We start from the raw sequence: 12871 nt of genomic DNA, 5'->3' as shown, positions 1-12871 counted from the left end.
CCTGCTTCCTGATCTTTTAAGGACATAAATTGGACTTCCTCCTTTGGCTTATGTGTTGGATTTTGGCTTTGTTTATTCCCTGATTTAGTATCCCTCATTATCTTGATTAAGAAACTACATCTGCAGATTTAATTTTGTGCAGTCAGATCACACAAAAAAGGCAGCTCTGTCTCTCCCATCTTCTTTTGTCCCAGCTAGGAAAGAGGAGGATCAAGGATGAATCCAACATCTGTTTTTGGGCCCCGGAGCTGAGTTTTCGGGAATATGGCAAACCACTTGGCAGAAGTGGAAAATGGAAAAACCTTCCCTTTTAGTTTTTAGATCACAGAATTTTCTGTTTCTAGATTCTTTCGTGTGACTGTCTAATTGCTGGCAGTCCTCAGTCAGTGATCATGCTATCCTCAGGACTTTCAGATTCTCCTCATGTTGTTTTTCTTTCCTGTTTTCCCAGAACAACTCCTTTGGACAGATCATTCCCATGCCCTGCTTGAATATCTGTAAATAAGGATTTTTTTTTTCCTACCTAGCAAAATGAAGTGGTATCTGGTAGCTTTTATGAATACTTCTAGACCTTTCATATGACCATTCCTAAAAACTGCTTCTCCCTGGTTTGCAAATTATGGTGTGGCCTCTAAAATTACAGATCATATAGTCAGGGACTCAGTTTACTTACCTGTTGTATCGGGAGGGCATTTCTTATCTTAAATCTTCAGAGTACTTATCTGATTTTCTCTACATATATGGTACCTCCTGATATTCTAGCTGTTAATCACTTAGCTGTTGGGTTCTGTTATAATAATTAATGGCAATGAATAGTCCATTTCTGAAGAAATGCCAGTTATGTACCTGAATTTTTATTTTTGTGAAGATCTTGGTGGGTGTTTGCATTTTATCTTTTGTTTCTCATAGCAAGGATGATATTCCCCTTTAAAGTTATATTTCCACTGGGGTTTAGAGGACAATTAATAAAAACTGACAATATCACCCACATGATTATATCATAAGGGGTGTTTAGTCTGTCTCCAAAACATACTCAAGTCATTTTGCAAATGATGGAAAGTCTTAACCTTATTCTTCTATATGTCCTAGAATATTCACATCCTCAGATTCCCTAGCAGGGATTTATAAAAGAGGTCACTTTAAAAACAGTATTTCTGGGGTGCCTGGGTGGCTCAGTCGGTTAAGTGTCTGCCTTTGGCTCAGGTCATGATCACAGGGTCCTGGGACTGAGCCCCACATGGGACTCCTTGCTCAGTGGGGAGCCTGCCTCTCCCTCTGCCAGCTGTTCTCCCCGCTTGCTCACTCTCTCCCTTGCTCACCCTATCTGAAATGAATAAGTAAAATCTTTTTTTAAAAAAAATCACAATATTTCCTATAAAATGACAAAAGAGTGAATTATATAAAAGTTTAATTTTTTTCTATCTTTTGAAGACCTAAGTATTCTTATTGTCAATCCAGATTTTAAATTTAACCTAGCCCCTTATGCGGCTCAAATTTTTCTGTGTTGTGAAAAATGTTTTCATCCTGGATCTTACTCCTTGGTCTTTCTCTGAATGACATAGAGTGGGTTCCTTGCAAGACAGGAGATATTTTGAATAAAGAGAAGGAACCTAGGTAATGAATATGAACTGGATGGAATTTTGTCTCAAGGGACAATGGAGAAAATTTACTGGAAACATATCCAGATAGTGGTTTGTGCAGGGATAGAGATCATCTGTGCAAACAATACATCATGTTTTAGTAGTAGATGACTCTTTTTTCCTTTTTTTTTTTTTTTAAGATTTATTTATTTATTCGAGAGAGAGGAGTGAGTGGAGGAGTTGCAGAGGGAGAAAGCGAATTTCAAGCAGGTTCCACACTCAGCACAGAGAGTCCAGTGTAGGACTCGATCTCATGACCCTGAGATGATGACCTGAGGTAAAATCAAAAGTCGGACTCTTAAGAACAAGCTACCCAGTCACCTTTCTTTTTCTGTTTTAATAAGTTCCTAGGATATCCTGATTTTTTTCATCCTGATTTTATTCTGTGGGTAATGGCTCTGACTATCTTAACAGCAGTAAGCTTATTGTTACCTAGGCTTTAGCTACCATGACCTAATTTCTAATAAGAAAGTTTATGTTTGTTTGTTTTATTATTTTTCCCTTTTAGATCCATTTTTCCTGTTCACCCCTCCTTCAGAATCATCGCCTTGGCAGAGCCCCCCGTTATTGGAAGCACAACACAGCAATGGCTGGGACCAGAATTCTTAACTATGTTCTTTTTCCATTATATGAAACCACTTGTCAAAAGTGAAGAAATTCAAGTGATAAAGGAAATGGTAAGAGTAAGGCTACCTCTAGGCTGTTGCGTTCAGCTATCGGAGCAGAGGTGGACATTTCTGGCTGCTTCTTCCCGTATACTCCCAAATTTCCTGATATAATGGTTCTCACACTTAAGAATTTTTCAGAATCGCTTGGAGGGCCTGTTAAAATGCAAGTTGCTGAGTCACTAGGTCTGGGGCAGTATATGATAATTTGCATTTCTAAAGTTCTTCGGTGATGCCCTTGCTGCTGATCTGGAGACCACACTTTGAAAACTGTGGATGTAAGCTGTCTCTCCACTTTCCTCATGTGGAGGCAGTTTTAGGATTCATTTTCCTTCTCTATTCAACCAGAGATGACTATTTTCAGTTCCTAATCCAAAGGGAGGCCAAATATATTTTAGTTCCTTAGATTTTAGAAAATACGAAGTTGCCCTGTTCCCCTCAGTACTGTATGGTATCCTGTACTTACTAGTAATCTGGTGGCGTGCAGTGTGTGCAATGCATTATTTCAGTGTCTGCCTTAAGTGCTTCACACTTCTGGAGTTCTAGAACTGCATTGTTTAAAGTAGCACCAGCCACATTCAATACACTTTTTAAAATATTTTATTTATTTATTTGACAGAGATCACAAGTAGGTAGAGAGGCAGGCAGAGAGAGAGGAGGAAGCAGACTCCCCGCAGAGCAGAGAGCCCGATGCAGGGCTCCATCCCAGGGCCCTGGGATCATAACCTGAGCCAAAGGCAGAGGCTTTAACCCACTGAGTCACCCAGGCACCCCCACATTCAATAAATTTTAAAAGTTCAGCTTCTCAGTCATATTTCAAGTGGTCAGTAAACACCTGAGGGCTTTTGACTACCATATCAGACAGCATAGGTAAAGAACATTTCCATCTTCGCAGAAAGTTCTATTGGGCAATGTTGTTCTCAATCACAAATAATTAACCTTTTGCATAAATATATTCATTCCCTTTGAAATACCAGAACAAGTGGATTAATTTTAGGTCTTGTGAGCTTGGTGGTGGATAAGGGCATAGGCTTTAAAGAGTCAAACAGCTTACTTTTAAATGCCAAATGCCAAACTGTTCCTGGGTGGCTCAGTCGTTAAGTGTCTGCCTTCTGCTCAGGTTGATCCCTGGGTCCTGGGATTGAGCCCTGCACTGGGAATCCCTGCTCAGCGGGGAGCCTGCTTCTCCCTCTCCCGCTTACCCTGCTTGTGTTCCCCCCCCCCCCTCTCTCTGTGTGTGTCAAATAAATAGATAAAATCTTTTTAAAATAAATACATAAATAAATAAATGACAGATCCATTCCTTATCAGCTTCCAGATCTTGGGTGAATTACTCAACCATAGTTTCTTCTATGTTTCTTCTGAAGTTGGGGATAATACTGCTGCTTGTACGCAGGATTTAAAGAACGAATAAGATAAAATATGTACTGAAAAGAATGTAGAATTTTCAAGTGCCTGTTACTTATATGACCAAAGAAATCCTGAGCAGTTTCGTTCTGAAGTGGTTACATTATACCAGTCATTATTCTGATATCTCTCTGACCTTTTTAAATTAAAATTATAAAACATGTCATTGTTTCAGCTTAATTTCTCATAATTTAGTTCAGTTAAATATTTAATTAAAGTTGTCACAGTTCAAGCAACCAGCCTGTATTAGTTAGGCAGCTATTCTCCAGAATTCATTGATAAACTGATTATTCCCTTAGTTATGTGGTTTAAAAGTCCTTGAAAAAATAAACAGCGTGGGCATCCATTCTTTGTTGCAGAATACCTATGTCACTTGGGAGATAAAAGATTACTACTAAGTGAAGGAAGGAGTTTGGTTTTAGTAAGAAAAATGCTTAAATTAGAGTTTAGAAAATCTTGCCAAAGCTAACGAACAGGGAAATAATTATAAAATGTTTTTTATGGGTATACTTTATGCCAGTTTTTAATTGAGTTAGAGGCTCCTTTCAGTTTTATCCTGGTGATGGAATTATAAATGAAGAGTGGCTTGGTTTCAACTACCTGATTGTTAAAGAGAAAGAAGAGGCATAAGTGTTTCCTGGGAAAATGAATAGGCAGATTTATCCAGGAGTTAAACATGTTACCCATTACCAGAGACTTTTTTTTTTATATATATTTTATTTAGGGGCACCTGGGTGGCTCAGTGGGTTAAGCCTCTACCCTTGGCTCAGGTCATGATCTCAGGGTCCTGCTCTCTGCTCAGCGGGGAGCCTGTTTTCCTCTCTCTCTCTCTGTCTGCTTCTCTGCCTACTTGTTATCTCTCTCTCTCTCTGTCAAATAAATAAAATTTTAAAAAATATATTTTATGTATTTGTTTGACTGAGAGTGAGAGAGGGAACACAAACAGGGGCAATGGGAGGGGGAGAAGCAGGCTTCCCACCAAGCAGGAAGCCCGATGTGGGGCTCAATCCCAGGACCCTGGGATCATGGCTCAGGTCATGGCTCAGACACTTAACCACTGAGCCACCCAGGTGCCCCACACCAGGACTTTCTTAAAAATATAATTCTAATATTGTTTGCCAGGTAGCCAGAATTTCTGGTTGATTGATCAGATATCCCCACTTAGTCTTTCTGTCTTTTCTCAATTCTCTCATAACATAGGTCCCAAATATACCTCAGGAAGCTTTGGACAGATTGTTAACATTTACACACAAACTCAGAGAGACACAGGATCCCACGGTAAGTCTGGGTTTTTTCCCATAGGATTTTTTGTTGTTGACATGCTGCTGCTTTATGTTCTCAGAGTTTAATGCTTTAAAATCTATTTTTCAAACTGGTATTTTTATCTCTTATGCTGTGCTTTGCCCTATGCATATATTTTACCCTTTCGGTGGTTTGAACACTGACTTCAGCTACTCATGGTTGGCCTCGTAGAAGAAAACTAGCTTTAGAGCTCGGTGATCCTAGCGGTTCGGTTCTGGCCCCTGATCTCCTGTGCTGAGCAATCTCATCTAGTCTTATGGCTTCAAGTGTGACCTCTTCTGTTAACGGTGACCTCTTTCTCTTCAGCTTCTAACTTCTCTTTTCTCATCGATTCTATGTTTGTAATTGTGTTTCCTTTCTGGGATGGTGTAAGGGTAGAAAACATTTCCCTTCTTTTCTTCTATATTCTTTGGCTGGCCTAATGATTACATTCACACGAGACAGACCTATTGGAGAAAACCCAATTTAATTCCATTTGTACAGGGCCCCATAAAAATATTAGACTTACAGCAGTGATCAAAGCAGACAGCTTTTATACTTTAGACAGACAAGAAGTTTGTAAAGAATTAACAAGACCAGGAAGTTTGGCCTTGAGGTAGTAAATGAGGGACGAGGTAACAAAGTTTGTTTATATTGCCATCTTGGCCCTGGGTTCCTTATTGCTGCTGATAAGGATGCCTCCCTCCTACCCGCCTGGGACAGAAAGGGTTCCTTTCATAGGGGAGATTTATTTCCTGCTTTTGGGGGGCAGAGGAGGGTTAGAATGTCCTTCTTTTAATAGCTGTTTCTTATGCAATGTTAATTGAAATTAACAAATACGTCAAAATGGCATATTTTGGGGTGGCATATCCTGCCCCTCCACCCCTTTGAAAATTTTTTGCCTAACTTTTATTTTAGCGTTCACAGTTGAAAACGCTTTTGCACTATAACCAAAATTTCCCCCTGCTGTCAAAAATCCAATACCCTCAATATAATTCATACCGTATTGGGGTGAAATGAAAAGATTTTCAATCTGAGGTTTTTAAGCAATAATTAATATTTTAAATAGACCAAGGCAAATTATGTATTTGTGCACAAAGGAATAAAAGGACTAAGGAAATATTATTTGCTTTGGGCTGGAATTTTAATACTGAAGTGTGGTTATATCATGCCATCTAAAGCATGGTTTGTGATTATATGTGCATTTGGAGAGCAAGAGATGAAGAACTAATTCTTCTTTAACAAGTACAGTTTGATAAGCAAAGTCTTTTAAAACACAGGGCACATGGGGAATAAAAAAGAGGGACTTGGTGTTTAAAAAGTTGGAAACCACTGCATCTGTTGGAAGGATCAAGGACTGTCACCAACTGTGAATTTCAGTGTTCTCATCTCTAAAATTCAAGTGCCATATACTTCACTTCATAAGGAGGTTATGATGTTTAAACATGAAAATGTGTGTGAAGAATCTCTTTCTTAGTAGCTGCTTAATAAGTGGTAGTTTTTTTCACTTCCCAACTGGCTATTCTGAGATCACTATAAATCCAACATACCTTGTCTTTCCCCCTTTAAATCTATTTGTATTTCTTATTTAATTTTCTGGCTGCCTTAATACTCTGTCTCCTTGCTTTCCCATGATCTCCACTTAACCTCATAGCAGACCTCATCAGTTTAGCATCATGATGTCTCATCCATTCTCTTACCTATTGCCGGTAATTGTCCTAGTATTTGGTTTCATCATCTTTTGCCTGAAATACTGCCCTTTCCTTTTGACTGCCGTCACCACCAATAGTTCATTCCTCATGTGGCCTTCGATTATTTTCCTGGGCCTGTTATAACAAATTACCATAAACTGCTGGTTTATAGCAACAGAAATTTATTTTCTCGCCATTCTAGGTGCCAGAAGTTTGGAATGCGTATTACTGAGTTAAAGTCGAGGTATCAGCAGCACTCCCTCAGGGGCTTAAGGGGAGAATCTGTACCTTACATTTTCAGGTCCCAGTGGCGGTCAGCATTCCTTGACTTGGGGCCTCATTATCTTAATCTCTGCCTCTATCTTCAGTTCACCTTCCCTCCGATGTGTCAGTTCAGACCTCTGTCTGCCTCCCTTTTACAAGGGTTCTTGTGATTACATTTAGGGGCCACCCAGATAATCCAGGGCAATTTATTCATCTCAAAACTTTTAATTTAATGTGGTCTGCAAAGTTAACTTTGCCGTATGAGGTAAAACTTGCACGTTCCAGGGATTAGGATGTGGATATCTTTGGGGAGGGGACCATTTTCCAGTTTTCACAGGCCCCTTGTTGATAGCCCCTGGGATTGATAACTTCATCTCCAGTTTGTCCATTACTTGTTCTTTCTCAGCTACACCATTCTCTCTCTTGTTCCTTGAACGCACTCATGTCTGCCTCAGGGCCCTTGGCACTCAGTGTTTCCTCTGCCTAGAGTGTTCTTTCCCAGATAACTCCAGATTTGAATTTGCTCCGATGTCACCTTTTCATCAAGGCCTGCCTTACGTACTCCATTTATAATCACCTTTCCCTGCCCCCTATTTCATTCCTCTCTCTTTTTCCTCTTAAAAGTTCTTTGTAAGGCTTATTACCCTTTAACGTAATATATGCTTTACTCACTTTTTTTAATTGCCTATTTCCCCTCACTCAAATTTAAGTTCCAAGAAAGCAGGGGTTTTTTTGGTCCCTGCTGTATCCGCAGCATCTGGAATTTCGCCTGCTGTGTAGTAGCTGGTCAACAAGTGTCTGTTAAGTAAATGAATGAATGGCTCAGCCATAGTATCTCTGGAGGGGCCATTCCTGGATCCAGTTCCTAAGTCCTCCCCCCTCATTAACTGTTAAGGGATGAAGGACTGCCTGCTGAATAAGCATGCCCACCCAGTTCCATCACACTGCATGCTGCCTTTCTAGCTTCCCTTCCTACAGCTTCTCCTGAAGCACCCTCAGCCCTCCTGCACTTCCCTTCTCCCTGCTTGCCATGCCTGGCCTATACCCAGATGCCTCCGTTGCCAGGGACGCCAGGACGCGCTTTCTCCCTGTCCCCTTTCAGGTCTGTCTCAGCCACTCAGACAGCAGTAACGTCTCTCTCCAGTGTGCTCTCCTAACACTTGACTTAGGACTCTGTTACCGACCTGTGGTAGCTATAGCACGGGTTTATTTTCATCTCTTCAGTTAGTACTTGAACTCCCTGAACACAGTGTCATTTATTCTTCTTTCTCATTTTCTAACCTGGTGCCAGGTCCTTAAGAGACACATAACAAGTGTTTCGTGGATGAATGAATAAAGTGATTAAATAATTGCTAATTTATTAGTGCATTGTCCCTAGAGTTTGCTCTCCCTGAGAATAGTATATTTTCATAAAAGGAATGATTCTTGAAGAGGAAGAAGAGAAAATTTATTGAAAAAAATTTCTGATTAGATCCTTCATATTTTTAAGCTGAATTACTGTAACTCATCATGCTAATACAAAAAACCTTTGAGGTATGCTCTTAAACTCCACATAACCATGGTAACTAAGGGAAATGTGCTCATATCCGCACACTCTCTTTTTTCAAGATAAAACTGCAATTAGAAATTTAATGCTATAAATGTTAAACACATGAGGGATTTTCTAATAAAGTTCATTCTCAATTTTTAATTGGTAATGTGAGAGCAGAAATAAGCAAACCCTTTATTCAACACCTTACATGGCTTGACATAAAGCTTTGCTATGGTTTTTATTTATTTATTTATTTTAACACTGGGTGTTAATTGTAAAGCATTTCGGTGTTAGTAACTGAGAAAGCTGGTATTTTTCAAATTCGTGAGATGTCCTTACTGATCACTGGGATGAAACATGAAGGCTGTATTCAGTGTCCTTCTTGGGTGAGGCTAGAATAGTGTACGTTACACGAGGAAGTTACTGTATGGCCAATTGTTGGGACTCTTGTCATGAGAATCCTCAGGTTGGAGTGATTTATCAAACATTTTCCGTGATTAAAGTAGGAATATTTTGTGGGTCCACGTATTCAGAATGGGAATTGCTGAGTCATATTTCACTTCTGATACTTTAAATCATACTGGCTCAAATAACCTTATCCTTCTTTCTCATATCTATCAGGCGCCAAATCTCTGAAACGTTTGTTGATTCCTTCTCTCCACTCCTTTTTGCCAGTAACCTTATTGCATCTTATCATTTTATAGACAGATCAGTGCGGTAGCTTTCTGTTTCCTGTCTCAGTTCTCTCTGTCCTTCAGCTACTTTGCTTGCTACCACCAGATTAATTGTTCTAAATTCATATTACCACTTCGCACATGACTAAGTCCTGTTGCTTTTAGGAGTAAGGCCAAACTCCTCCAAGGGTCAGTCCCAGGTCTTTGCTACTTAGGACTGAGTTTTCCAACAAGACCCTCTAGTAAAGCTGAGCTAGTTTCCTCACATTTCTGCATCTATTCCTGTTCCTTTTGCTCTCATGCCTTTGTTCATAGCATTTCTTGTGCCCCGCTTGAACATTTTCATTTTAAGCCCCTCTAGCAGTTGTCAAGTGCTTCACTTATTTTGGCATTAAATTGTATGCTATTTTGAATTACAATTTATGCTTTCTTATATTTAAATATTGTCTCCATGTCTAGAATGCAAATTTCTTGAAAACAAGGATGAACCAAATGTTTGCTTATAAATGGGTTCTTTGAGACATAGAATGTGTTTTTTAATAGAAAAAGGGATATATCACAAATGGTGATCATGCTCCCAACCTAGTCCCCAGAGGACCATTTATTCTGTGTTGTAGCTGAGATAGAATATTAACCACAGCACACCAGCACCTCATGGAGCTGCAAAATACACACAGGAGGAGAGATCCCTGCCCTTTGTTCTTCCTTGGGACCTACTGAGATCACCTTAATTGAAATGCTGAAACAAGCCAGTATGCAGTGTGTCTCCAGCATCTTGGCACCCTCCCACCATCCATCATGAACCCTCTGCGAACTTTACGGAGTCCTCTTCTGCATTCCCTTAGGGGCTCAGGGCCACAGTACTCCCCCCATCACTCCCGTGACATTTCACCCTGGCCTCTTCTTTAGGATAAAGGGCGCGTTGCTTTGAAAGTTCTTCTCTCTTCTGGTTTTTAATGAAAACTGCTGTCTCCCAATGCTGCTGATCTAAATTGGGAATTAATCCAATAATAATCTGATGCATTAAATTCATACTAAAATGCAGGTCACATCCCCTTCCTATGTTAGATTTTTTTTTTTTTTCATTTTGAAGAGGCTGACTTTTAACAATAATTGCTGACATTTGTTGAGCACCCCTGCGTCTGACCTCTGCTAAGTGCTTTAGAACAATTTTCTTTTCTCTCTCTTTTTCTTTTTTTAGTTTCAAGTTTCTTATTTTAATTCCTATTTGTTAACATACAGTGTAATATTAGTCTCGGGTATAGAATTTAGTGATTCAGCACTTACATACAATGCCCAGTGCTCATCACAAGTGCCCTCCTTAATCCCCGTCCCCTATTTATCCATCCTCATCCACCTCCCCTCCAGCAACTCTCAGTTTGTTCTCTATAGTTAAGAGTCTGTTTTCTGGTTTGCCTCTTCTTTTCCTCCTATGTTCATCTGTTTTGTTTCTTACATTCCACATGTGAGTGAAATCATGTGTTGTCTTTCTCTGACTGACCGACTTCGCATAATATTCTCTAGCTCCTTCCATGTCACTGCAAATGGCAAACTTTCATTCTCTTCTATGGCTCAGTAATACTCCATACACACACACACACACACACACACACACACCCCATACCTTCTTTATTCATTCATTAGTGGACGTTTGGGCTCTTTCCATAATATGACTATTGTTGATAATGATGCTATCAACATTGGGGTGCACGTATCCCTTCAAATTGGGATTTTTGTATCCTTTGGTTAAATACCTAGCAGTGCAATTGATGGATTGGAGAGTAGATCTACTTTTAACTTTTTGAGGAACCTCTGTACTGTTTTCCACAGTGGCTGCACCAGTTTGCATTCCCACCAATAGTATAAGAGGGTTTCCCTTTCTCTGCCTACCCACTAACAATTTTTGTTTTCTGTGTTGTTAATTTTAGCCATTCTGACAGGTGTAGGGTGCTTTCTCACCATGATTTTGATTTGTATTTCCTTGGTGTTGACTGATACTGAGCTTTTTTTCATGTGTCTGTTAGCCATCTGTATGTCTTCTTTGGAAAACTGTCTATTGATGTCTTCTGCCCATTTTTTAACTGGATTATTTATTTTTTAGGGGTTGAGTTTGGTAAGTTCTATAGATTGTGGATACTAACCCTCATAACAACCTTAAAGGTAAAGGCGTTTTTGTCACCAGTTTAAAGATCAGAAAACTGAGGCTTGAAGATGTTGAATAATCCATCAAGCTAATGCATGGGAGACCGGTTTGTCTAATTCCAAAGCTGATAAACTTTGTCATTACATTACGCTGCCCACCAAGATAACTTCAAAATCCCATCGATAAATATTTACTGGTACTCACATATCCTGAGTTGTGTACTAGTAACTCTATTAATGGGATTTCTTATTTTTTGAAGAATAAGAAAACAAGGTGAAATTCTTCTGGCAGTGTAAGGGAAGGATTTCAGACTGCAAGCTGCCACCCACGGGGCAAACTGGTTCACACCTCTGTGGTTAGCAAACTAAACTGTCCACGATTCCTTGTCTCCATTTTTGAAGCCATAGATTTACCTAAAGCTCTGAGCATTTTCAGACTGTCTGAACAGTTCAGCTTTGTGTAGGCAGGGGAAAAAAGAATAATTAGTTAATGGTTCATAAAAGCTATTTATAAGTCAGGTATGGCCTGTATTGTGTAACATCTTTCCTTCATTCATCCTCTTCTCCACCCCCCAACCCAAAAAACATGTATGAACAGCACTTAGTATAATGAAAGCACTAATATATCACTGATAAACATGTTTATAGATTTAAAAAAGAAACTATCTGTAAGGCTGCCTTAAGTGTAAATTGGTTTTCATTTATTTTTATTTGTAATTCATTAACAGTATGTATGTATTTGATGCTTGGCCTTGTCCTTCAGGAATAATGAATTCTGCTCTCACACCCACCTAAAGGGACTCTTAGCCAAGTTGAAACAAGACTCTTAACAGTCTGTCTTTGCCTTTTGATAGGCACAGTCACTGGCAGCATCACTTTCTACCAGACAGCTGTTGCGGATTTCTCGTCGGCTGTCACAGTACCCTAATGAAAATCTTCACAGTGCAGTTACTAAAGCCTGCCTTTCCAGGTAACTGTGTTCTCCTTTCTCAGTGTATTCAAGTTTCTGGGTCTTTGCTAACAGAGTAATGTAAGTTTAATTAATAGTACCCACACATCTGAAGAAAGTATTGCCTGAATATTTCAACCTCATATTTCAACCTCATATTTAGGCATCACAACAATTTTTTTTAAAGATATTACTTATTTTACAGAGAGAGAGAGCACAAGCCAGGGGAGTATCAGGCAGGAGAGGGAGAAGCAGGTTCACTACTGAATAATGAGCCCAATGCAGGACTCGATCCCAATTTGGCATTGGAACTTTCAATAATGAGCCCAATGCAGGATTCGATCCCAATTTGGCATTGGAACTTTCCATGCTTGACTCTACTCCCTACTCTCCCGTTGCCTAAACTTATCAAAGCTAATATCTTTTCAGTCTACACTAATATTTCTTATACTTTTTTGGAAATTATTATAAAATATTGGCTGATAGAATTTTCTTACAAAATCACTCTTGCATGAAACTATTTTAAAAGGGTAATAAAGGCAGCAGAGGTATCTGGGTGGCTCAGTCAGTTAAGCCTCTGCCTTCAGCTCAGGTCATGATCCCAGGGTCCTGGGATGGAGCCCTGCA

General features: G+C 39.5%; 1 protein-coding gene across 2 annotated transcripts in view; it reads left to right on the top strand.

Annotated features, from left to right (window-relative positions):
* Nucleotides 1-12871, top strand: part of VWA8 (von Willebrand factor A domain containing 8) — a 333728-nt gene that overhangs the window by 119412 nt on the left and 201445 nt on the right. For both annotated transcript variants that reach the window (XM_059144521.1, XM_059144520.1), the window contains 3 exons: nucleotides 2149-2317; nucleotides 4913-4990; nucleotides 12150-12265. In XM_059144521.1, the coding sequence (XP_059000504.1) occupies nucleotides 2149-2317; nucleotides 4913-4990; nucleotides 12150-12265 (363 nt within the window). The remainder of the gene's footprint in view (nucleotides 1-2148; nucleotides 2318-4912; nucleotides 4991-12149; nucleotides 12266-12871) is intronic.

The sequence above is a fragment of the Mustela lutreola genome, chromosome 13 (assembly GCF_030435805.1).
Source record: "Mustela lutreola isolate mMusLut2 chromosome 13, mMusLut2.pri, whole genome shotgun sequence".
NCBI classification, from domain to species: Eukaryota; Metazoa; Chordata; class Mammalia; order Carnivora; family Mustelidae; genus Mustela; species Mustela lutreola.
This window is presented reverse-complemented; position numbering and strand designations above follow the sequence as displayed.